The 26,208-nt window shown below is 56.4% G+C and overlaps 1 protein-coding gene across 7 annotated transcripts in view; it reads left to right on the forward strand.

The window, feature by feature from the left end:
• The window catches only part of RNF220 (ring finger protein 220), a 232,497-nt gene that overhangs the window by 129,135 nt on the left and 77,154 nt on the right, over window positions 1–26,208 (forward strand). For all 7 annotated transcript variants that reach the window (XM_074597164.1, XM_074597168.1, XM_074597165.1 and 4 more), the window contains one exon: window positions 16,582–16,711. In XM_074597164.1, the coding sequence (XP_074453265.1) occupies window positions 16,582–16,711 (130 nt within the window). The remainder of the gene's footprint in view (window positions 1–16,581; window positions 16,712–26,208) is intronic.

A 26,208-nucleotide genomic window follows, 5' to 3' on the forward strand; every position in this document is an offset into this window, starting at 1 on the left:
GCGGGTTGACCTGGAATCCGCTGCTGAGCATCGGCTCTGGCACTGCAGGGAGGACAAAAGTCGGGTCAGGCAAGGAGAGGACTGGGAGCCAGAGACTGAGTTTTCCATTATTTATATTATTTTTATTATTCATATTCTTTTAGTATTTTGTTGTATTATTTATAATGTTATTTATGTTTTCCTTGAGGCTGCGCTTGGATGGGGCCCCCGTGGCAGCAGAGCGCTGTGCACTGTCCCTGTCCCACTCAGCTTGGGGGCTGAACAGAGAAGGGAGCCAAAACATGGGAAAGATAAATTTTTCTAGAAATGAGGGCTCAAAGCAGGGGAAAACGAGTGAGATCGAACAGGCGGTCTCTGGTGCCGAGTCTCTGTGTCATGTCACAGCCACAAGACCGTACTCCCTTCTTTGCAGCATTTTTTTGGGAAAGAGGGACAGTGCTGACCCACTTCCCGGCGGCCGCTCGTGGTTACGAAGCATCAGCCTCCCCTCGCACAAGGCACTAATCAAATACATGTTAATTATTTTGGCAGATGCTGAGGGCCGGCTGAGTGCTGCCTTGAGGTAGGACCACAAAAACAGTGCCTCTCTGATCAGGTTTAATAAAATCCAAAATAAAACTCTGAGGGTTGACAGCCACCTCCCTCCTCATGCCGGAGAGGCAGCACCCAGTGAGGAAAACCAAGCAGCACGAGACAAACACCAGCTCAGCTTGCCAAGAGCCCAGCCAAAATTGCTCTTTCCCTATGAAGTCTGGTGGCATTTTTTCTTCTGCAAGATCTGCCGGTTGGGAGCAAGGCAGAAATGTGGTTCTGGGGAGGGTTTTCTAGCAGTGGCTGCTTCTTGGTCCAGCCAGCACAAGAGGGATGGAGTGGGGCAGCCCGAGAGAGAGACGGAAAGCTGCTGGGCATGGGGCAGAGATGGGGATGAAGAGCTTTGGGAAGGGAGGGGGTACCTCTGCCTCCGGCTCAGCGCCCTTGACACAGCTTGCAGAGCAGGCACGGGGCTGGCGCGGCGCCGATGCCGTTGGCTCGGTCCCGGCATCTTGGTTGGAATCTCATCCTCCAAGAGGATCCAGACGAGCCGGTCTGATGTGCGACAGGCGCCATGCGGGCAGGGAGAGGGGGCTTCCCTCCAAACCCCGTTGCACCCGGTCTGCTCCTCACCCTGCAGCCCCCCCGGTGTCCTCTGGCTCTGCGGCTCCCTCGGTGCTGCCACGGCCGGCTGTGTGCCGACACACACCCCTCTAACCCCTCCAAGGGGGGCTGTTACTATTTATCAGGTTAGCATGTAGTTTTCTGCTGCCCTTAGTGTTTTACTATGGGGATAATGCACAGTGTGTAGTCAAAAAGTAGAGCTGGAATTGCTTTCAAGCCAAACACGGCTGTTTTGGATGTCAGCTGGGGCTGCACTGCAGGGGGGAGCCGTTCTTGGCCGATTCTGCCCGTGGTGGTCACCCACGGGTGATGGGGACGGGCCGGCAGCCCCTCCAGCCCATCCTCTGGTCCGCAGCTCCCCGGGGAGTGGGACACCAGGGTCCTGCTGTTGCTCATCCAGGGAAGGTTGCTCCCTGCACAGCCAGGGCCTGACACACATATTGGAGGTTATTACTGTGCTGTTTCTTTAAAAAAAAAAAAAAAATTAAAAATCCATTTATTAAAATTAATAAGCGATGTGGCATTTCAGAGAAAAAATCTTTTCCGGTTTCAAAGAACACTTCCAAGCCAACCTCCAAGCTGAGGCAGATTCGAAGGGGGTGATTTATAAATCAAGCGAAAAGGAAGGTGAAGCGAGAGCCACGCTTTAATCTTGGCCATGGCCACACCGTCAGCAGCTCCCGCCTGTGCTGCCCGGGATGGGGGTGATGGTGCCAGCCCCCCCCAGCTCAGCCAGCGCCGTGTCCCGCACGGCGGCTCCCCTTGCAGGGAACGCAGGTATTTTTTATTCCAGACGGGAAAACCCACGTGCAGGCATGTGCTCCCAGCTGCGCATTTCCTTTTGCCTGGCTCAACCTGTTTTTTTAGGCACATGTGAGCAGCAAGATGCCCACGTGTTTCCATCAGAGGGGCTGCGTGAGCCATGGGGAGGCATTTACGGAGCGCAACCCTGCCTTTTCCCCGCACGGCTGCAGGACAGACCGCGCAGAGCAAGTCCACCCCCCCGAAAGCTCCACGCACCAGCCTGCTCTGCCTCTGTCCCCACCGGGTAGGAAAGCCACCAGCACCGGTCCCTCGCAGAGGGATGGAGAGGTGTCAGGCCACCGTTCTCAGCGTGAAGTCCCTGCACGGAGACACGTGGGGCCCGTGGCAGGTTGGAGGCATCACTCCCGGCTCCGCTGAGCCGCAGGTGTAGCCCTGCCAACCCCCCCTGATCCTTCCCGCCGCCCTTCTTTCATCTCCCTCCAGCTGCTCGGCGGCTTCGCGGGGAGCGTGTGCTCCGTCTCCTCTCCGCTCCCATGATTCACGCCGCTCCCCCGCCAGGGCCGTGCCCCGCTCTACTGTGTGCCATGGCCGCCTGCCACGGCGCAGCCTCCCTGGGATGGTGTCTGATGAACTGTTTGCTTTCGCCGGAGGGAAGAGCCGGCCACGGGGTGGGAACAGCGGGCGGCCGTGACGGCACGTCTCCCGGCCCCGCCGCTCGACAGACTTGGATGCCGAGAGGCGCGGAGGTGCCAAGTGCTGATCTGGCTTTCGCCCCGTCGAAGTCCATGAGGTTGCTGTGGATTTAGACCCATGGAAGCGGGATGGGAACTTGGCACGAGGTCTCGGTGCCGTCGTAAAGCTGAAGGAGCCTTTGGACCCACCGCCAGGCCTTTAATTGGGGGAATGTGGTGGAGGAGAGGAGGGGTGAGGCTCCGGGCAAGGGGGAGGCAGCCATGGTCTTCTTGGCCTCCCGGGGAAAAAGTGATGGCTACAGTGACTGCCGCCGTTGTGGGAGGGAATAGCAAGGGTTTGGGTAGGTCAGAACCCAAAAAGAAGGAGAAACCAGGACTTTCAATCCCTTTCCCACGCTCCTCCGCATCCCCTCCACCTGGCAAAGGCACGTTTCCTTGTGCGTCAGCCGAGGCACCCTGGGGCACGGGGACAAGGTCGTCCCTGTCCCCAGAAGCCATGCCCGTGCAGGTGAGGGCTGTGTGTGAAACGCCGGATCCCGGGCAGGAGACGAAGAGGCTGAAGCGTCAGGATGTGTCCCACCTCGCGCTGAGCATCCCTCTCCGGGGAGGGGAGGCTCTCAGGGCAGATTTCACCTTGTGCAAAGGGGTCAGCGAAAGACTCGCGTGCCACTTAAATCCCACTTAAGCACTCGGCGCTGGGCTGAAATTAACTCTCTCCGCAGAATAAGCCATCAAGAAAAACTGATCTAAAAATCTACGCTGGGCCACAGCCGAGCCCCAGCACTTCTATTAGCAAGTAAAAAAATATTTCCCGTCCTTAGAGTTAAATGAGCCAATAGTTCAATCAGGGAGCGAAAAGCAGCAATAGAGACGGGGATGCTGAGTGCCTCAGGTATTGGCAATCTATGCAAGGAATCACAATAAGCAGGACTCGTCTGTTTTCTCTGTATTTAGCAGCAGTGTTATTCAACAACCTATTTGCAAATGCCATCTCCCAAAGTCCTTTTCCCCCCCCCTCGTTAAAGTTGCAACAATAATAGGGCGATTACAGTGCAATAAGCTAAACGCAATCCATTAGTGGCATCACGGCCGTTTTTAGATCCTTAAAAAAAAATAATCAAAGCTGTTTAAGTTTTCTTATTATGCACATTAAAGGCAGGCAGCGGGATCTGATCAAAGACACCACCACCCCAGCGCTCCCCCCGCCCTCCTCCTGTCCCTGCGTCTTGTCCCCCCTCTATTCATTAGTGGTCACAGCTGTGCAGTCGGCCAATTACTTGGGAATAATAAGTACATTTTGCAGTAAATTAAATATTAATTAGTCCTTGGCAGGTTGTTTTGGGTTGTTTTTTTCTGTTTTTTTCTTATTTCCCTCCCTCCACCTGCAAATGGTGGAAGGGATGTGACACTGTCATCGCCTGTGTTGGCATGTGGGGGACAGCTGGGGGGGCTCCCCTCCGACCCTGTGCTCAGTCTCCTCTGCGGTGGCTTGCGGCGAGGTCTTTCCTGCTTGTCCTAGAGGGTTTGCTGATGCTGGGCCAGGATTTGTAAACCCCTCCCCAGCTTTGCCGTTATCTTCTTCTCCCAACCCAGGAATGTCCTGTCTCTGCCTGGGTTCCCCTCCTGAGCGCTCCACTGAGCTCTCCCGGACAGGGCATTGTCCCTCATTGCCTGTGACATGCCTGTGAGAGGGGTCTGGAGGCAGCAAATAAATCCCTGTGGGGTTTGCCTGGCCATGGGGAGGGTCAGCTCCATGGGGCGTGGGGGCAGCTTGGCTGGTGCAACGCCCTCCCCAGCAGGGCTGGTGGGAGAGACGCTGCCTGGTCCCCTGGATGTACCTGCGAGGTTTCGTCCTGCCCTGCTCCTGCACGGCAGGACCCCAACCCAAACAGTGCGTGGTGTGCCGGGGGACGAGGAAGAGGAGTAGGGATGGGCAGAAGGGGCTGGCTGAAGAGCGACTGCTGTACAGCCCAGCGTCACCCCTGGCCAAAGGAAGGTGTGCCTTTTCTGGTTTGGTGGCACACCCCAGCAGGGTAAGACTTTGATCTCCTGGCCAGGGACTGTGGGGACAGAGTGACCTGGTCTGGCTTTGCCTGTTCCTGTGGAAGTCGGACCGCCTTGAACAAGTGCAGACCCCAGGGAAAAAGCCCTGCAGACTGTGGTCAGGTGGAGCCCAGGCCAGATCCCAAGCGTGGATCGGCTGGAAAGAGCGGTTCCTTAAACTGAGCCAGGTGGGCTAGTTCTGATGTTGTCAACGTATCAGCGTATATCAAGGTTTAAAGAATGAATGCAGTGGGAAGGAAAAGAGGATGGAAAGAGCAGCAAAGCTCTGCACAGGAGGGATGAGAGCCTGACGTGGAGGGAAGACCTGTCCTTGCTGTGGAGCTCCCCAGGAGCACTGCAGAGGCTGGCACAGGAGCCCCTGGGAGCCCTCCGCAGTCAGGACAGGAGGAGATGCTCTGATCGCTCGCCCGTTCCCTGCTGGCTAATTCTGGCTGGACCTGCTGTCCCTGTCACCTGGGCTGTGCCTCCCTGAAGTGCAGCGTCACCTTTGCTCCCTACGGCCAGGCGGGAGCCTGGAAACAAGGAGGTGGGGTCTCAGCACCCCACCCACCACCCACCGTTCCCCCATGGCACTCATGTCAGTGTGAGCAGAGGACAGAGCTTTCTGCGCTCTCTGTTCGTACTAACCCCTTACCAAGAGTTTCTGGGGCAGGAATGAGCTACATTAGCAAAGCTGGTGTGATCCGTGCCTGTCAGCGGATCCCAAGGTAAAAGGCTCCACTTGTCCAGCTCTTGGATTTACACTTCAGTAACAGCTCTGCGGGCTGCCTTGTGAGGCACCGTGCACCAGCTCGCCCCTCGGTGCTCTTGAGCACGATTAAGTTGTGGGTTGTTTTTTTTTTTTAAATGCAGTTTGACAATATGCAGGTTGGGTTTGTATTTTATTTACAGCTTTTACTTGGGGACCAATAAAACCCCAGCTGGCTAATGTGAGATCTAAAACTTGCATCTCACTCTTTGCCTTGGATATCTCTTCTATGGTAAACTATTTATTTGCGTTTCATCTTGTACAAGCTCCTCTTTCCATGCTGAGAAGCCGAGAGCTCCAGGGGCTCTTTGAAGACTATTTGCTATAGGATAGCAACTGGAATTCTCTTTAAACATCCGCGCCTGCTTTGTCCTACAACTGGCCTCTTGGTGTCAACACGCAGTTTTGTGCGAGTTTCCTGTGCAAAGCTAACATTTGCACGCTCCCCTGGCAATTGCGCTTCCAGATCCCTCTTGTTCAAGCATATCCCATCGTTTATTCTTGCAAGCACGAGCAGCGGTTTCTCCACGTGCCAAATTAGAGGCGGCATCAAGGCCTCTTTAAAAAGGAAGATTTAACCGGGTTATGAATTACCACTGCGCTGCTCGGGTAGGAGGAACGTGCTGCGTGACCTATATGGCCGGTCAAAACGGTCCATGTTTGGATTGGAAGTACGTGGTTCCCTTATCTCTGAGCCTTCGGGTTCTCAGCACACAGTTAAAATGCCGCAAACTCTTCTTGGAAAGGGTTATTCGACAGCAGGATGAGGCGCATGCATGTAAAATCCCAGCGCATTTCAATGTCGGGCAGTCAGCCATCTCCACCTATGAGCATCCCCCGGACGCTGACCCTGGCACGCCGGTGGAGCGCGTGTGAAGGGTGAGGTGGCGTCAGGCTAGCGACACAAATCACGCTAAAAATGCCAAATAGCCGCGTTTACATGCATTCGCAACCCGGGGGTCGTGCTCTTGCCATAAAAAGGAAGATGAACCCCAGCGAGATGGGAGCAACGTTCCCAAGGATGCCTCTGGGAGGGAAAGATCAAGAACCGATGCTCGTAATGGCCTCGGCTGCTAAAACAGTCAAAATAATAATGGGGTGGGGAGGATGCTGGAGATGCGAGATGCAGTCGGGGGAGCTGCATGATGGGTGCCCATCGTGTGCCGGTGCGTCTCTGTGACACCACGATGTCTCCCTGGGGTGCTGCAGGCCTTCGGCGTGCGTATCCCAGCATCCAGCCCCCTTTTAAATCCCAGCGGAGATTTCTGTTCTGTGGGTGGAAATGGCCGGGACGAGCTCTAGCAAGACACAGAAGGGAAAATATTTTCTTTCTCCCTGGCGTTATTTTTTCCCTCTCCTTCTGTTTTCCTTTCTGCCCTTCCTTTGCCATCTCACGGCTCTCTAAATTCACGGGAGCTCTTTCTCAAGGTGAAATGAAGGCTCCGGGCTGCGTTTGGTGGTGCTGGCGGGGAGCGGGGAGGGGAACGAGGGTCAGGGAGGGTTAAGCAGGGAGGGGGCAGTGCAACACGGCGGCCTGATCTAGTGATTAAACAAAGGGATTCAGCCAACATGTGTAAAATTAAGTGATCAAGAGTTGATTACAGAGTGCATTGATTGTGTACTGATGGATTAAACAGAGTCGTGCTTGGGATGCGATTTTCCGAGCCGGGCACAGAGAGCGCAGGCAATCGACGTGTTGGCCAGAAGGACCCGCTTCTCCCAAACCCTGGCTTTTATACATTCTCCGGATAAATCTGCAGAGAGGCCCGTGGAATTATAATCGATTATCCATTTCTCAAAGTCACTTAAGGGCCCTGAGCTACAAGCTAAAGTGCCGGTGCTGCGAAGAGGCATTGGGTATGCGCCGGCATGTGCAGGTGCTGGCGCGAGGGGAAAATGTGGCAATGACCCTGCGTGCTGCAAGCTGATGAATCTATTTTCTTGTAGGAAATAGTTTTGACAGTTCAATATCTGTGTTTTCGATATGTGCCCCACACACCCCCGAGGGAGGAGAGGAGAGGAGCCGGGAAGTGGGGGGAGGGAGTGGGTGGGAGGCAGGGAAAGGCTCTACCCCATCACCCCTTCGAATTATAGACGGCTCAGTATATCACCAACTTAACAGGCTGCCCTCCAAGTCAAGGGCATGGAGACGTGTGGCTGGCTGTGAGTGTCTGCTGCGGGGACAGGATGGGGCTGGAGCCTCTCTTGTGGTGCCTTGCTGGGCTGTGGGGGACCCACAGCGAGCCCCCCACCCGCTGGCAATGGGGTGGTCCCCAGGTTCTTGTTTCCCTGCCAACGGTGAGGGCAGGGACCCATTTCCAGGCTGATCCTGTCTCTCGGGATGCGGACAGATCCTTCGAGCAGGATGATGGCGTGTGTGAGCAGCTGAAGCCTGGTGCAGGTTGGTCCTGCGGGTTTCACAGGGAGCCGGGATGCGCGGCGGTGGGATAAGGCTGGGAGGGAGAAGCCCCTCCAGTGCTCCCCCAGCCCCTGTGCAGGGCTGTCACTCCCACTCACGGCTGTATCCCAGTTTCTGGTGTGGATGAAGCAATCAGGGCATGGCACGGACCCAAAATGTGCCTGGGACATCGGACCCCAGCTTTCTTACGGGCTCCCGGCCAGACGCGGGGATGTTCCTGTAAAACTCCCACCTTCTCTAGTTCCCACTGCCGTTGTTTTTTGGCAGCTAAAGAAGGTATTTCACTCCAGGTCTTTCCATCCCAAGAACCGATGCAGAGCATGGATAGTCAAGGCACGCGTTGGCGATGCAGCTACGCAGCTCTTCCTCTCCACCCTCTCCCACCGCGCCAGCAGGAACCCCGGCCTGGGGGAACTGGTTCAGCAAGGGACAAAAAGTGACCCTTGCAACAACAAACAGGGCCAGAGGCCAGGCCTGTCGGTGCGCCCAGCTGCCACCCCTGGGTGCACAACCCCAGGCGTGCCGGGTGGCCGAGGAAGAGAAGGAGGGATGGTGAGGAAGCAGAGACATCCCCTGCACTAGGTCAAGCCGTGGGGTCTCCTGCCCGCCTGGCTGCCTGCAGGGGAGTGCGCTGGGTCCCGCTGCCTCATTTCACGAGCCCTGCTGTGGAAGGACTGGCTGTAGGCCACAGCCTTTGCAGGATTGCATGCATGGTCCCTGGGTCCCACTGGCTCCGGGTGGTTTGTCCACAGCCTGCCCAGTCTTGGCTGTACGGCATGACAAGACCTGTGGGGATGGAGGGCGGCTCAAGGATGTGGGGGGAAAGAGGTGCATCATGCTCCAGGAGGTCCCCCAGGCTGGAGGGACAGAGCTGTGGGATGCCCCAAGAGCGTTTCTGCCGTGCCATGTTTGCTGAAGCTGGGGACCCCACTAATGCCGGGGAGACCCAGCTGTTTCCCAGGACTTCTGTGCTTTGGAGATGAGACAGTGGGTTGGAGGAGGCTCCAGTTCCGCTGCCAAGGCAGAGGATGGGTGGCAGCAGGAAGAGCTTGCCCAGACTCATACCCATCAGAGAAGCTGGAGTGGAGAAGGGATCATCTGTCTCTGTTCCCCATCCCCGCTTGTCCCACCTTGGTCCATCTCCAACCCACCACGGGCTGTGGCCGGGCACCGATGTGCTTCCTCGGGGAAAGCCGGCACAGGCAGCCTGCCCGGCCGGGAGCCACGAGGGAGGAGGGCAGGGATGGAGGCAGTGCAGCCCCTTGGCTTGCTCTCGGCGTTCCTCTATTTTTCTCTTGTGAAGCCAGGGGAGGCGTTTCTGCTCCGCGTTGAGCCCAGGAGCAGTGCCGTGGGGAGACGGGGCCACAGCCCGTCCCAGCCCTCCTCTTCCCCTCTCCCTTCCAGGTCCCTGTCACACTCTCCCTTTCCAGCTCTCCCGGCGGCCCGCGTCCCTCTCATCGAGGATTCATTGTCTTGTCAGCCTCTAGTTAGCCGGCATGCGTGCGAATCATAAATTACCCCGCCCGGGCCTCTGCTATGCTTCAGCACAGACAAAAAAATTGCACTCCATCACCGTGTCTCCCGGCTTTTAGTGGTATTGATCAATGCTGCTCCCTTCCCGCCCCCCCCCTTTTCATTTTAACCGAGCCGGTTAAGTGCAGTATCTTATTTTGTGCTGGGACAAATGAAAAGAATATTAGCAAGGGCTGAAATATATCTCTTTTTTATCTCTCTGCTACTTTTTTATTGAATCTTTCTGAGTAGGTGGCTTTCCGCAGGATGACAGCCTCATGACAGGCTCCTCATTAGAGCCGAGACAGTAATTGTGATGCATTTCCCTGCGCGGCCTTTTCACTTCTCCCCCCCCCGCTGCCTTTCCTCCTCTCTCCTTTTCCCCTGATTTGTAAAGTGATTGGATGTACAGACTCACTCAGTTTCTTAAATTATTGCCCAGCTCAATCCATCTTCCTCTGCCCCGCGCCGGGCAGCCGTGATCTCCGCAGATGGAGAGTCGGGGCCGGGATCGCGAGCGGTGGGGTCGGATGCTCGGAGAGGCTCCTCTCCTTTCCCCACTCCTGGGTTGCCAGCTCCCACAAGAAACGTGGTGCCGGATCCAACGGGATGCGTAACAGCTTTTGAAGAGCCCAGGGTGCTGCTTGAACACGCATTTTTACTGAGCAACCCATGGGATCACCTAGGAGTGGATCCCCAGCTGGCATTTGGCAGCAGCACTGTGCCAGTTTACACCAGTCCTCTCCAGTATCCAGCTTGCCTGGAGGCAGAGTTACAAGAGCAACTATTTTCTTTGGAAGGAAATCAATATTTTAGCAAGATTTTCTGCCTCAGATCCCTCTGTAGTTTTTAGCCTCAGGAGAAGCAGGTATATTTGCTAAGCTGCTTGGCAGCCCAGACACCCTACCAGGGAGCAGTGCTGGGGATCGGGCCCTTGGTGGGGATGCAGGGGGCTGAGTTCAGCTCTTTGCTGCGCTCTAGGTTGGTCGTGAGGTTGTAGAGGTCCCTTGAGCTGCCTGTGCCTCTCGTACCCCAGCTGTATAGAACCGGCTGTCAGCCACCCCTGCGCTGTCTCTGTTGGGTTCGTGGCAGGAGTGGCCCCATGTCGTGTCCAGCACAGCCCGAGTCCAGCTTCTGCCAGTGCCCTGCGGCAGCTTTGCGCTGTGATGCAGGGCTGGAGAAGTGGTGACTCCTCAAAAGCCCTTTTCTTACATGAAAAATCACTTTTCCAGACCCCTGCTCCCTTCTGCATGCACAGACCTCCAAAATGCAGGGTGATTCCTCGGTGGTCTGGATGCGCTCGCTGCTCTGTGGGGTGTTTGCAGAGTTAGTGCTGTGGATGCGGTTACGGCCAGATGCTGAACCAAGACGCAGCATCCAAACCTGGAGTCACCTCATTGCCATCCCCGGCGCCTGTCTCTCCACTGCCCTGTGCACAGACAGTGCGGGGGGGGGGACGGATCCAGGGCGCCCAGTCCCGAGCGGCAAGCTGAGATCTGCATCCCACACAGCAGAGGTCTGCATCCCGCATGGCTGAGGTCTGCATCCCTCACAGCCGGGCAAGAGCCTGAGGGAGGGGAAGGGCCTGCTGGAAGGAGCAGGACATTCCCTGACCTCGAGCCAACCCCCTGTGCAGGTTTTTAGGGACCACGTACCTTTTGGCCCCAGTCAAAACCAGCAGGATCCGAGGTGGCGCCGGGCAGGCAGGATGCAGCCCCATGGGGATGGCACTGGGAGCGTACCAGTAACTAACACAGAGATGGGAGAGCGATGAACAACGTTGTTCAGGCTCCCTCACTTTATTACCAAATACTTTTTGCCTCTGCTGTTATTCCGGGGTGCTCTGCACTGACACGTGAACCATCTCCGCCTTCCTCGTCCCGCCGTTGTCATCCTCCCCTGGCCATGGCGCAGCCCCTTGGCTGCCACTTACTGTCAGGGCTCTGCGAGCCTCATCGGCTGCGGCACGGGCTCGCCGGGAGAAGAGCGAGCGTTTGGCTATTTCCAAGCTAATATAGGGCTTTCTTTGAATTATTGTTTTTTGAGCTGGAAGGAAAGGAGGCTTGTCACACGAGATATCTGCTATCAGTACACAAATAACAGCAAGCCCATCATCGAATGGAAAATAATCGCCGCGGAAACCGAGTTGCGGGAGAGCCGGGAGGGATTATTACAGGCGCTGGCAGTGGCGATGCTGTCAAGGAGCCTGTGTCAGCACTTCCATTACCACCCACCTGGTTTCAGCGCGGCCCCCGAAGCGGCGCGCGGGGCCGCAGGGCCCCAGCATGGGGTCATTTCTATTCAGAAGAGTTTCAGATCAACTGGCTTTGATTGGGTTTAAATGATGGAGTGTTTAAGAGGGAGAGAGAGGAAATAGGAGGGAGAGATGGAGGGAGGCATCTCGGAGGAGGGGGGGTTAGGTACTCAGACAAGTGGAAAACAGTTTGACATAGGAGAAATCAGAAGTTGGGAGAGGAGAGCTGGTCCTCCCGGGGACGAGTTTCAGATGTCCGCAAGGAAGGACAGCGTGGGGAGAAGACGCCCCACGCCAGGTGCCCTGGGGTCTGCCCAGAGAAGGGCTGTTAGGAAGGAGCGAGCGCATTCCCGGCAGGGAACGTGCTCCCACCAGTGTCCCCTACCCACCGCCACCGCCCGCGCCACCCGCGGTGGCTGTCCCTGGGAGACACCTGGCTGTGCGACAGCAGAGCTGAGCGATTGAATTATAAACAATTTATTCCATTCATTTGGCAACACGCTGAGCTCCTGGGCAGAGGTGAGCCCTTACGCCTTGTAAACTTTGCTCATTCAAAATGACTTGGGAGCACCGTCTACTCCGTGCTGCGTAGTGACGAGGGACCGTATGCATCACATGCTGTCGTGGCTGTTGGCGAGCCGGGTCCCTTTTTCCCCACTTAAACACCCTCCAAAACAGCGCTTCCCATTCTGCTTGTGAGGGAAAGGCTCTCCCTTTCCGGGGCTTGGCCGGCAAATGCCTCGTGATGCTGTCAGCCCTCCGTCCCAGGGCACAGATGCAGGGTGGGAGCCGGGGTGACTTCACGCCTTCACACCTATTCGGTGCCGCACGTGCATCCCCGGTACCTGAGCCCAGCTCCCAGCATGAAGCTCGGGTCCCATTAGCAGTCACTTTGTGGTGAATCACGCTGGACTCAGCGGACTCAGGGGAATTATGTTGGATCAGTATTGGTGTAACTGAGGTCAGGATCTGTCCCTCGATTCCCAGCGGGGTCAGGAGGGTTCGGTTAGGTCCCCGCCTGGGATGGCCTCCATGCGCAGACGCCCTCCGACGGAGCCCGTGGACAAATTCCTCCAGGCAGGGGTGCGTCTGCGCATCAAGCCCTCTGCTTTCAGAGCAGGAAATATTCGGTTTCAACACTTGGAGTTAAACATTTCCGCGGAGCCCAGGAGACCGTGCAAACAGCGGGAGCACCAAGGCTCTGCCTTTTCATCTCTCTGGCACCGGCGAGTGGGGGGTCAGCAGCGGGGGAAGCACGGCAGAGCCGAGGAGGGTAAACACTGGAGCTGAGCCTACTGAGTAACCAGAGAGCGAAGGGGAGAGAGAGGGGCAAAGAAAACAAAAACACAGCTGCCAAAAAACAAAAGCCTGAAAAGAGCCATTCAGGGTCTCCCAGGAGCGGGTTTGGCACAGGGCAGGGAGGGAAGATCAGGGAGCAATCGCTGCTGGGGCAGCGATTTCCCCGCTTGGGGATACGGACCCATCGTTTTGTCCTGGGCAAATCAGTGCCCTCTGCTCCCTCGAGCGGGGTAAGCATCTACGGTCCAGCTGCACACACAGTGCAGCATCCTTTGCTTTTTCATGGGTACCAGGATGTTCCTGGTCCGGACAGGAGGGGCGGGATGTATGTATCTCCCTCCACCTTTGCATCCACAACCAAAACCCAGGGACTCGCGATGCCTGTCCTCTCCCTCTCCACAGCGCAGCATCCCACGCCAGGGAGCTGGGTGCCGCTGCCCGGGGTGACACACCGCCGCGTGGGCGTGTGGCGGGCTCGGGGGCTCGCTGTGGATGCGGATGCTGCTGATTTGGGGAGACGCATCCTGCCGGCAGCTTCTGTGGCACAGCGGGCACGCAGCGGGTCTCGCAGACCTGGGGAGGCTTGCGTAGGTGTCCTGCTGGCACGGGAGATGATCCCTCCCTTCTGCCTGTCACTTGCGCTTAGCCCTGCTCCTGCAAAAGCGCAGTTGTCAGCCCCTTGGGGCAGGAGCCGGGGCTCCTTCTGTCTCCTGCTTTGCAATCTCTACGTCAGGAACTTGGCTGTGTGTCCGGGTCCCTGTTCTCCTGCCCCTCTGGAAGCCCTTGCTTCAGTGCAAGCACCCACCTTCCGCACTCACTGAGGCAAGGGGATCTTCCCCGGCTGTCGCAGGGATGCGGGGTGACAGCTGTCACGTCCTTCCTAGGCACAAATTCGTGACCGTATTGTCATTGTAGCTGGTGGGTGCTGCTCATTTCTCCTGCTGGCCTGGGCTGGGGTTGGGAGTGGCCATGGAAGGCAACAAGGTTCCTTCCCACGGCCTGAGGTCCCTGACGGTTGCCCCGACCATTGAAATCCAAAGTCACGTCTGCTGAGGGACATGCACCCCATGGAAGAGCCCTGAAGAACCAAGCAGGGAGAGAGGACCTGGACGTGCAGGAGATTAAAAAAGCCACCAGCCTGGTGCAACAGAGCTGGTCCCCAGGAGGGACCCCAGCTGCACCTCCTGGTCCAAGGCTGCCCATCCCAGCGCTGTGGTCCAGGACACTCCACCACCTCCACCAACAAACACACACCCCTGGGCTCCTCGGAGAGCAGAGACCCGGGGATGCTCAACCTCCGGTTCACCCTCCGGTGCTGCCCAGAGCATCCCTGCCCCACCAGCCCAAGCTGTGGGTGGCAGGCGGGGGGGACTCACGGGCCCCACGGCGGTGGCCTGGGCTGGGAGCGGGGATGCGGCGCAGTAGGGCGGAGGGCAGGCTGTTTACCCGTCCATCTGCACACCCCACAGCGGGGATCCAGCAGGATTTCCCGTCCGCTCAAAGGCTGCCTGTTTATTTTGGGAGGGAGACTCAGACGGCTCCATTGTTTTGCTGCGAAGTTGGGGTTATAAATAGCAGGTGGTCGGGGACGCTCCTGGGCTATTTTGGGCCCCCGCTACACAAAAGTGGAAAAACTCCAAGAGGAAGGTGGAATTACTGAAATGCCGACCTTTCCCGCAAGGGTCAGCAGGAGCTGGTTGTTTGGGTTTGGGTTGGGTTCTGGGCATTATTTAAACACAAGGGAAGGAGGAGAGAGGAAGATGGTCCCAGTTGGATGGGGCTACACGTTGTGTCCTCCCCAGCAGAAGGGCGGTGAGGATGAGGAGCCGAGGTGGCTGGGATCTGCTGGGGCTCTGCCCAGGAGCCGTTGGGAGCAGCTCAGATCTGGAGGAGAGACTGGATGGGTTTTCCTCCTGGTTCTGCAAATGGGAGAGTTCCCAGTGGCTGGAGAAGCTGAGGAGGCAGGGGATGCCCCATAGCACTGGCCTGCTCCACCTTGTCCCTCGTGCCTCAGTTTCTCCTGCCTCCTATAGGGACGATGAAGGAAAGGACAGGCAATGTCCCTCCAGGCACGTATGCTGTGTCCTGCTGGGAGGCAAGGATGAGCCAAGGTGACTCTCGAACTTATTTCAGACCCTTCCTCTCGTTAAACGCCTGCGCCCGGCGGTTATACAGTGAGCAGCAGGGACCCAGTAAAGCCGCTCGCACGGATGTTTTATACTTTGAGAAGGTCTATTCCTTTAATGGGGATTCATTTAGCTGGGCTCTGCCATCGTTAGGAGCCATAAAATGGCACCTTTTGGCTCCTGATTGGAAGGCCACGGTGCACGCGGCCCCCTTGTATCCAGCGCCGGCTGCTTTATTGTGCATTACTGCCTCTCACTCGGATTTAACCAATTTGATCCATGTCTAATACATAAATAAATAATCCAGCAGGAGGGTTCGCGTTAGATGACAACAGGCGGCTATAAAGCATGTTTCTCCCCACCGGAGCCATCTGAGCCGGGCTCCGCACGCCCTCTCATGAGCAGAGCTGCTAATACAGCTGGGAGAGGGGGGCCTGGAGACCCGCGGGCTTCTCCGTTTTATTGAAACTTCATTGTTTGCTTTAGAGTTTTATTTTATGTTAAATAGACGCTGTATATTCCTTACAGAGGGGGCAATAAAGTTTCCGAGCTGGAGGAAATTGGCTTAGGAGCAGGGAGTGAACCAGGGAGATGTGGCCGGGCAGGGAAGCGGCGGGGAGGATTTGGGGTGAGGGGGGTGTGAGGCAGCCTCCCGCTTCCAGGGCAGCCCCGGAGCTCAGCCCAGCTCCAGATCGGGGTCCGCAGGCACCCCCAGATCTCACCCAGGGATGATGCATCCCCAGAGGATGCGGGGTGAGGGTGGCTGCGGGGTCCGGAGCTGCTGGTGGTGTGGGGAGGGCAACGAGCCCCATCCTAGGCTGGAATGGGGAGAGCTCAGCCATGCCAAGCATCCCAGCATCCCAGCATCCCAGCTGCTCCCTGCCATCCACAGCCCAGCGCCGTGGAGTCTCCTCTGCCTCCCCACCATGGAGAATCGCTCTGCCCTTTCGGCAGCGGGGGGGTGATCCTGACCCACCCGACTTTGGCAGTGCCGAGGAGGATGAAAACGGCTCTTCTTAATTTACTGTTATTAGTTAATAGGAACAGTGGGTAGTGCTGCATCATCCATCTGCCCCAAGCCACATCACCTGCCCTGAAAGCTGGGGAAGCCAGGGTTGCACAGGGTCACTCCCAAAATCTTAGAATCGTAGAATGACAGAATGGTTCGGATTGGAAGGGACCTTAAAGATCATCCAGTACCAACCCCCCTGCCCTGGGCAGGGACACCTCCCACTAGACCAGGCTGCTCAAAGCCCCATCCAGCCTGGCCTTGGACACTTCCAGGGAACGTGGCTGTTGCTGCTCTCCCTGTAAGACTGGAGGGACCACGGCCGGGCTGGGATGCTCTCAGGCCAGTTGCTGTCCCGCTGCAGAACAGAGCCAGTCCCTGCCCCAGGGAGCCTGGGACAGTGAGAGAAATGGGGCTATATCAGGAGAAATCCCCCGGTATCAGACCTCAGCTAGGACGGGGACCAGGTCAGACCGTGGGCGACGCTGATGGCAGCCCATCAGAGCTAAAGCTTTCTCCCCTCTTTTCCTCCCTGCAGGCAAAAAGAAAGCGACTTTGTTTGACAGCCAGGCTCCGATCTGCCCCATCTGCCAGGTCCTCCTTCGCCCCGGGGAGTTGCAGGAGCACATGGAGCAGGAGCTGGAGAAGCTCACCCAGCTGAACATCAGGTAAGCAGCTCCCTGGGGTCCTCCAGCATCCCCCGTTAGCCAGCCGGGACACCCGCAGACGGCAGAGGAGGTGGTGGTACCCACAGTTACCAGATACGGGAGATTTAGCACTAGCCAGTGGGGCAGAAACATTTCCCTGGAGTTCACCGCAATGATAAAGCCAGGCAGAAATGCTTCCCGGGGGGCACTGACACCCCTTTCCCCGGGAACGTGTGTTCGGGTGAGCTGCTCTCACGTCGCTCGTGTCCCATGATGGAGCAGCAATGGCTCATGCTGCCCCTCGGCTGCCTTCAGCTCCCGTCTGCTTCCCCCAGCACAGCAAAGTCCCCTATTTAAAAAAAGAAAAAAAAAAAAAAAGAAAATAATAATTGCATTTTAACTGCTAGCAGTTATTTAGGAAATGGCTGCAGCCAAGGGTTGGCAGATCCCTGCCCCTGCCTTAATAAAACTCAGCAGCCTTGGAAAAGAGCGTGTTTATTTCAATTATTAATGAATTCCCCGGTCATTAAAAGGTGAGGAAAAGAATCAAACAGCCGGCTAGAAGCAAAGTTACGTCACCAGGTGGTAGGAGAGGAGGGAGAGTGTGTGTGTCAGTGTCGGGGGGTGCGTGTGCCAGGGCAGGGATGGGGCGCGTGGCTGCACATGGTGCGGAGGATGCGGGATCCATCCCTGTCCGCCTTGGGTCCCCTCTGCAGCTGGGCGATAGCTGTTGCAGATGATGGGAGAAGGAGGGAGCTTTAGCTCGAGAAAGGAGAGACCTCCCCAAATGGGTCCAGGCTGAGATCTCCCAAATTCGGCACCCGCAGCCCCAGGCTGAGACCCGCATCCCTCACGCATTGCACGGGAAGATGAAGAAGGAAAAGGGGGGTGGGGGTGGAGGGGGGAAGCAGGGAACAGGCAGCCCATTTATCCCCCGCGACACCCAGTCCCCTTGCGAGCGTAATTTATGGTGTAATTTGGGCCGCATCCAACTTAATAAAGGGCCACTGCAAATTAGTGAACAGGTTTAAATGAACAGAAGCAATTAGTGCTCGGAGGAGCCCATCAAAGAAGTTGGGCCAATATCAGAGTGAAACTGAAACCGCAAGCCAGGAGCGGAGGCTGGCTGGCGCGAGGCGGTGATGGGAAGGTGGCGTTTAATGGGAAAGGAAAGGAAACCCTAAATCATAAAGCATGACAAGGGCCATTGTGGGCCAGCTGACAAATGAAAAAGAATGGCATTATTCCTTTAAATAACAGCAGCAGTTAGAGAGGAGACAGCTCTCCCTGGCTTGCCCTCGTTTCCCTGGCCCGCTCCGCTCGGCCACGCAGGCGGCGAAGAAGAATCAGAGGTCTTTATTAATTATTAAATAACGACTCCCTCTGTAGCGTGATAGATAACGTTCAATCTAGTCGATGGATTCGGGCGATGGAGGCTAATCTGTAAGACGGCAGCTCTGCACGGGGAGGGTCTCTCCCAGTCCCGCAGGGGAGCGATGCGGGGCCCAGCCGGCAGCAGCAGGCAGGGCGGGCGGCAGCAGCAGGCAGGGCAGGCGGCAATCACAGGCAGCTATCGTGGGCAGCGGGACACGAGTGGGTCAAATTCCTGCATGCTGCCCGGCTCCGGCGGGGCGGCTCGGCAGTCCAGCGGGTGGCCCCTTCTCCCATTCCCCCACCTTTCCCGCCTGGAGGAGCCGGGAGCAAGAACACATCAACAAGAGGAGAGAGAAACTAATAATGATCTCAAATAACCCAATAAACATAAAAATAAAATGTAGGCCTATAAACGTGACGGGCACCGGCAGCCCTGGCCGCTCCCTGCCAATACCGACTCGTTACCGAAATGGCTGAGCAGCTGTTACTTATCAGTCTGATGGGGAGAAGCGAACCGGGGGGCTGCTTTCCAAGGGCCTTTTTTTTTTTTTTAATTTAAAGAGGATGCAGCCAATCATGGCTTGTGCTGTTAAGTTTTAATAAACCTTAATGATTTGCAACAAAATCATAAATTTCCAGCGCTCGGGGTTAGGAAGGCGGATCCCCCTCCTGCCCGCCGAGCCTGCAGCACCAGAGACTTGGCGGGCGCAGCATCAGCTCCCGGCACGGCACCGGGGCTCCCCATGTGCCGGGATGGGATCTCCACCGAGGCAGCGTGACCCTGGGGCTGTGTGGTGGGGTCAGCCAGCCGAGATGCTGCCATAGAGACAGACCAAGAGGAGGAGAGAGGCTGGTGGAGAAGCAAGGTGGAGGGGCTGCCCCTTGCCATCGCCTCCGCCAGGTGTTGAGGACTCACGTTGGCTTTCGGGTATCGCCGGAGCGGGGAGCTCGGCATCGCTCAGAGGAGGGCAGAGGAAGGGATGATGCCGGATGGTGCTACACATGGTCCCAGCTCACCAGGAGCGTGGGGTTGCATCCCACCCACACTGGTGCACCCCTTGCTCAGCTGGCAGGGATGGGGCTTGCCATCCCCCAGGGACAGCCCTTCTTCCCCACGGGCAGTGCCGGTGTGACCATCCTCACCTCGGGGTAGGGACATCTCAAGGTCTACCCAGCCGGAGCATCATGCGCCAAGGCAGGAGGAGCCATGCCGAGGCACAGGGCAGCACCCACCCGTGCCAAGGGGCTGTGCGTACCCAGGGGATGGACACCGGCCATTGGACCAGTGATGAACATCACTCAGGAGGACCCAACCCTGGTGCGGGGTCAAGCTTTCCCTTCAGAAAGCGCACTTGAGTGGGAATGAGGGTTTCTAGCTCTGCTGCCTTCTTGGCGTGTCCAGTCCCCCAAAGCACAGGCAGAGACCTACTCGTGCTCGCCCCACGGCTCCTCCACCCAGCGTGGGTCCGGCCAAGCCCCGTGCGCAGCTCCCTGTGCCGAGGCAAGGCTCTCTGAATGCAAATTTCATTTCTGAGCCACTGGCGCTGTTTCAAGAGCCGGCAGCCTCCGAGCCCTTCTCGGTGTTACATATGTAACAGCCTCATTGAACTTGACATGTCAAATTCAGGCCATTTGTGCAAAATCTCCCTTTAATAATACCGTTTCATTTCGCTCAAATGAGACTTGAATGCATGTAAAATGGAAAAGGATATTTAAGCGCTAACATTAGGCAGATGTCTTGCCAGAGGCCGATTGAATATATGAGATTTTGAAGTGCTTAACACGTTTTCGGTGCTCCCTCTTAGAATATGTCACCTGGCTTTCTTTTTTCTCCCCCTCCTTTCTTTTTTTTCCTCCCCTCTTTAAGTGAAGGGGATAAATTGAAAGAAAACAAAACTACAAGCCTTGGTTTTATGGCGTTTAACTCTTGCCGGCCAAGACTGTTGGTATTCCTCCTCCAAAGAGAAATTACCTAGCAGCTCACCTTCGCGGAGCGCGAGCACAAAGCAGCAGAGAGCCCACGGCGCTGCGCAGAAGGGATGCTCTCCTTGCGCTGCGTGTACCGCTCGGGGAGCAAAAGGTGCCGGTCCCCAGCTGAGCAGCGAAGTGCCACCAAGGTAAAAAAAAGAAATAATAACAGCCACCCTCTGTGTACGCCAATGCCCTGGGCCCCGGCCAGACGGGTCGCTGCAGAACCCATGAATATTCCTGCCTTCTGTGCAGGAAGCTTATCTGTGCGCCAGGCGCAGGTCTCCTATCCCCGCTCGATTTTTATTCACCTGTTTTACACCTCACCCGTATTAAAGGCTTGCAGTAAAGCACGCTGAAACGGGAGACTCTTTCCGGAGCTGTCGGTGGCCCCAGCTCCGAGCTTCGGCTGGTGCTTCGGCTGCAGACGCATCTCCCCAGCCCAGGGTCACCCGTGGACCCCAGGCACAGCCTTCGCGAGTAGCACCCATGGGTGTCCCTCGGGACAGGCACACACACGCACCCCCGTGGGCATCCGAGCGCATCACTGCCTGTGTCACTGCAGGCGACCACTGTGAGCGGAGGTGGCGGTGCGCAGGGGGACCCTTAAACCCTGCCTGCTGCTGCCCAGGCAGGGACCAAAGAGGACAACCTGCTGCAAGGGGAGGGTGGGGGAGGCTGGGTGGAGAAGGGGCAGGGTTGGGGCTGTGGTTTGAGTTCGGGGTGGGAGGGAAGACGAGTTTGAGGACAAAAGAGGGGGAAAGGAGGCAGTAGGAGCTGTGGAGAGCACCTCAGCTGGTGGTCCCCGATGGGTCCGTGGCGCTTGCTGAGCCCCTGGCTGGAGTTTGGGGAAGAAGCATTTATTGGCCATTTAAAAAACCTTAGGAAGTCACATTACAAATATTACAGTTGCTGAGTCGAGCACTTGAAGGTTGGTAAATGTGCCTTTTTAGATGCTCTGTTCTTGAAAATTCAGTGCTCTTTTTAAAAAAAAATTATTTGGCAGGGGACATTTTTATTTCCTTGTGTGACAGCTAGCAGATTCTTCCCTGCATTACCAGCAGCAAAACCTATGCCTCAGAGCCGTGGTTTCACCTCCCCAAAAGGACGAGGTGTATCGTTAGAGCTGGGGAATGGTCCAGAGGGTGGAACAGTGAGTTGGATGATGCCGACTCTGTTCCTGCTTTTGCAGCTGAAGGACGGTGCGAGCTCAGACAGGACTATCTCAGCTCTTTCCCCTTATTTAAAGGGGTTTCTAAGCTTAGCAGATGTAGCCAGCAGTATCCTCATAACATGTTGTGATATTACCTGTGCTATGGCATCCTGGGGCTGGGCTCGGCGGGTGCCTCCAGGGATGATGTTCCTCTCACAGTGCCCCACGGCTGTGCAAACTCTCCCCTTCTTTACTTTTCTTCCTTTTTGTCCTCCGCACTGAATGCTTAATCTGAGCATATTTGTGTTTTAAAGCCCGTGCCCACCTGTTGGCTGTTCCCAGCCTGGACTAGCAGCTCTCGGGGACACATCCCTGCGCACCCAGCATCGCAGGAGCTACTGATTCCCCCTGATGACCTTTCTGGTGTGTCTGGGAATAATTTCTCTTCTGATTCTCTGATTACGAAGCATTTCCCGGAACACAGAAGGCACCGGGGTCTCTCACCTTGGTGCAAATGGAAAGTGCTGTGGGCTGTTTTCTGGTGACCTCAAAGATGCTGTCGCAAAGAGGGAACCAAATAGCGTCAGGGCAGAGCAAGATCCAGTGGGAAGGCCTGTTTCAAAGCAGGTGAAATGCCCAGACGGGGGATCTAACCTGACTCTTGGAGCCAGCTTTGATTCATGTCAGAGGAAAAGAGCCAACCACGGGTCTGTGGTGCTCCAGCTCCTGTAGCAGCTCTCAGTGCACCTCTGCCCAGGCTTAAATCTTCCTTCGGCGTCCCTCTGAAGCTTCCTCTCCCTTGTTTGCACGTGTGCTCTTTTCCTCTGACTGTTCTTAACCCTCCCTGCCTTGGCAGCCGGGGTGGAAGCAGAAAGCACTGCCTCGGTTCCTGGTGCTGCACTGAGCATCCTCACCCTGCTGGGGGGGGCTTCAGCTCAAGGTTTCTTTATGCAGAGAGGCACAGCAGTAGTTCTGGGGGGACAGAGACACCTCCAGGTCCAGTGGGATAAGGAATAGGGAGGAATCTGGCAATATAGCTAAACCATGGAGGCTGTGGGACCTTAGGAGATGGTCTGGTCACTCCAGGCAGGGTCACTGCCCTTGAGAGATGCCTCCAGGAATCTGGAGAGGCATCCTGGATTTCACATCCTTTCACAGGCTGCTTTACCAGTGTTTGATGTTCTTTCTTATTGAAGTCATCCTGTGCTAACGTCCCAGGGTCTGCATCGGACACTCCGGCTGGTGGACGAGGAGAGAAGCACACTACCCCTGTGGTCTCTGCACACCCAAATGACAGGGGCCTTCTCTGCTATTCCTGGTCAGGATAAGGACCCAGAGCAAGTTATGAGACGTGGCTCTGACCCCTCTCCTGCTCAGGGAACCCTGTGTTTAAATACGGCTGCTCCTCGCACTGCCCCAGGCGAGGGTGTGCTTCATTTCAGCGGGATCTGCTGCGCACTGTGGTTGTCCCAAAGGGCCCTTGGACGAGACCTTCCCGGCGCCGGCGCGGGTGGCTGCTCTGGGAAGGGCAAGCGGCCGCGCTGGCAGGCCCAGCAGGATAAATAGAGTGTGTAAAACCCGAATTAGCTCTGTTGTCAGGTGTCACATCAGGGTCATGGCTCTCGCCTCAGGTCTCCTCGATTTATGCCTGGGGACTTTAACTTGACAGCCAGGTACTTCCCCAGACTTCTCGTGCAGCGAATACTGCAGGTCCCGCAGCCTCTGGATGAGTGAGATGAGAGACGGTTTTGAGTGAGAAGGGCTTTTTTCCAAAGCTCCATTGAAATACATGCTGATTCCCTTCCTTGCATGCAGTAGACACCGGCGGGCGCTCCAGAGAGGGCAAGGAGCCCCAGCCAACAAGTGAGACTGCAATCGGGGTAAAGCAGGCACCGCAACCTCCTGCTCCTCAACTTCTGTCTTTTCTTACGTCTTTTTCCCTCTTCTTTTTCCACCCTCTGCTTTTCCTTTCTTCCCTTTCTCCCCCTCTTCTTCCCCCTCCCTCCCTCTCTCCCCACCCCCCGGTATCAAGGCGACATCTCCAAGCCAAGTACTTTTAATTTCGCCCGTGGCCCTTGCTGACACGGTGGATATGCACAGCAAGTTAAATTCCCGCCTGATCAATAAAGCAGAAGCAGTGTGTCCGACTGGTCGATATTTTTTTATCTGTCTTCAGCCCAGTCCTGCTGATGACAGCCCCCTGCGCTTCAGCAAAGGCACTCAAGGGCATCGGGCTTTGGCAACACAGCTCTTTTTTTTTATTTAAATTAAAAAAAAAAAAAACCAGATGCCTACAAAAAAAAAAAAAAGTTCACGGAGTTTGGCCTTTGCTTAATAACGTTTTATGATTTATCTTAATTTTTAATTGAAAAAAATTTGCGAATTAATTGATTTCTGGGACTTGCCAATTAACATTGTAATTGGGTGCATGATAAATTTCGAGGGAGCATCATTTTTCTCCCTCTCCCCCTTGTCACCGGGAAGGGGAATCGCGAGGGCAGCCGCTTCCTATCCGTACGCCCCCCGCTCCTTCCCGAGGTGCCGCTGCCCTCCTCCCCCCTTGCTCCTGTATCTTAAAGAAGGAACAAGAAAGCTAATAAAGTCGTGTTATTAGAGTCTCGCCAGAGGTGACCCCTCGAGGCATAAATCCCGGCCAGGGAGACGGTGGGGACAGGTACTATTAAGTGCCTGACAGTGCTTTGCGAGGCAGGACCGGGTACCTCCCCTCTCCCTGGGCTGTGGGGAAGGTGGTCCACCAGCCTGGAGCTCCTGGGGGCTTTCCCAGAGGGCTCTGGAATCCCCCAAGGTGTTTCAACCGAGCAGTCCGTTACCTGTGATGTTATCCCATCCTCTCCCCTTGTGCGAGTCCCATCACGCCAGGAGCCTCTGCGCGATGTCCAGCTGCTCCGTGGAGGGACCCGACCCCAGCTCCAAGCACCCGGTACCCAAACGGCCGCTTCCCACAACGCGTGCAGCATCTGGGGTTTGTCCCGCAGCCAAAAACCGGCAAAATCCCCCCCCAGCAAAACCAGGCTGCTGGGGCGGGGCCGGTGCTTGGGAGCTGCCGCTTTGCTCCAGGGGCTGGAGCACAGGAGTGGTCTTTTGCATCCTGCTCTGCCCCGAGCCCCTAAGGCAGCGGGTCCTGCCCCATGGCATCCCATGCCACCCCACGGCAGAGGTGTTCAGTGCGGGACCTCAGCTTCAGGGTCATGGGTGTCCAGATTCAGGCACGGACACATCTCCGGGTGCGTGGGGAGTGGCATCATCTGAAGCTTTCTCCAGCAGTGTGTCTCCTGCCAGATTTAAATTAAACACACTCCGTCACCAGAGAAACCCGCCTGGAAGGGTCAGCTTCTCTGTGATACTCAAGCAGGGCGCAGGGCCACCTGCCACCACGAGGCACCTAACAGGGTGACGTCCCCACGTGGGGTGTGGAGAAGTGGGTGAGCTGGCTGTTGCCGAAACGAGGAGTGAGGACACGGTGTTGTGCCAGGGCAGGGAGAGAGAACAAGCCGCACCTGCGGGGACTGAGATGGAGAGTGGAAATACTGAGTAAATTACAGAGTGGGTGGTCTTCCTAGTGCTTCTCCCACCCACTTCACGTGCTGGTATGGATCAGCTCGTTGCAATCAGCTCAGGTGTCCCATGCACAGTCTAAAACTCACGGGGCTTTGCTGTGCCATCCTGCAGCCCCCGTTACACCCCCGTATGCAGGGGGATAAGCCGGGGTGGAGGGTCCCAGGCTTCCACAGCAGAGCTTCTCTCCACCGGCCAGGACACCAGGAAGGCCAGGAGCAGCCAAGCTCTGCACCCGCCGGTGTCACCGGCGGGCAACCGTGGAGGAATGGAGGGAAATTTATGAGGAGAGCAGTCTGTTTATTATCTAGCAAATGTGGTGCTGCTGATACCGTGGATTTATCCTCTTTCATCCCCCCTCTGATTTGTGTCCCTGCCCCTCGCTGTGGCAGATTAATCATGGACAGAAAGGGAAGAGAGACCCTCCAGCTTCCTCCTGTGCACTCAGAGGGCGGCAATGGCAGCAGCCTGGACCCTTCATCCACAGCTTCTCCAGCGGAGAGAGCACAAGCCATGCAGCTGCCTGTCCTGCTTGGAGGTGCTCCGTTCCTCTCCTCCCGTGGCAGACCCCAGGGAGGCAGAGCTGCTGGGTGCTGCCCGTAATCTGTGGGCGAGAGCACTTCTCGTGGGCCAGAGCTTCCAGGGTAGCACGGTGGGGGAGAAAATTTGTGTGTCACATACCCCCTTGCTCCTGCGATGCCCTGAAAGTGCTATGAAGGTTCCTTGAAGCACCTTTGGACTCCAGGGCGTGGGTTTTCAGGCTGGGGTTTGGGACCTCGGCGGGCAAAGCCTTCCTCTGCCGCTGACTCCCAGCGCAGCGGGAGCCCTAGGAAGGGATGCATGGAAACCCAAGGGTGAGAAATAAATCTTCGGTCAGTTATTTGCCCTGAAGCGATGCATGCCTTCTGCAGAGCCTCTTCTGAACTGCCACGTGAGCTGGGAATAATTAAACAGTCATTACAGCCGCAGTAGCAAAGAGCCCCCCAGATCAATCTAATGCATGACCTTTCCCTCCGACTTTTCTCTTTATTTTTCCAGCCATCTCCTTTTCAAATAGTGGGAGCGAAATGACACAACCCTCCCACCCCAGCCTCCTGCTTTGCCCTGCGCACACGGACCACCACATCCTCACCCAGAAATCTGCCGCCCGCTCTGAGCGGGGGCTCCCGGCAGGGGCATGGGGTACCTGGGGCTGATAAAGAGAAACCCCAACATGGGTGAAAATGGCACAGAGCAAATAAGGGCTTTTAGCGTGGTCAGGTTCATGCCACAGTGGTTTATCATTCTGCTGCATTTTTGTTGCAGCATCATTTCTGATGGTGGGGTCAGGTTTGTCACAGCTTGTTGGGCACTGAGGTCACAAATATTGACCAGAAGACTGTAGGTGCAGAGTGCTTCTAGTCCTGACTCCAGCATCTTTGGCAATTTTTACCATCACTCACCTCTT

The sequence above is a fragment of the Larus michahellis genome, chromosome 8 (assembly GCF_964199755.1).
Source record: "Larus michahellis chromosome 8, bLarMic1.1, whole genome shotgun sequence".
Lineage (NCBI taxonomy): Eukaryota > Metazoa > Chordata > Aves > Charadriiformes > Laridae > Larus > Larus michahellis.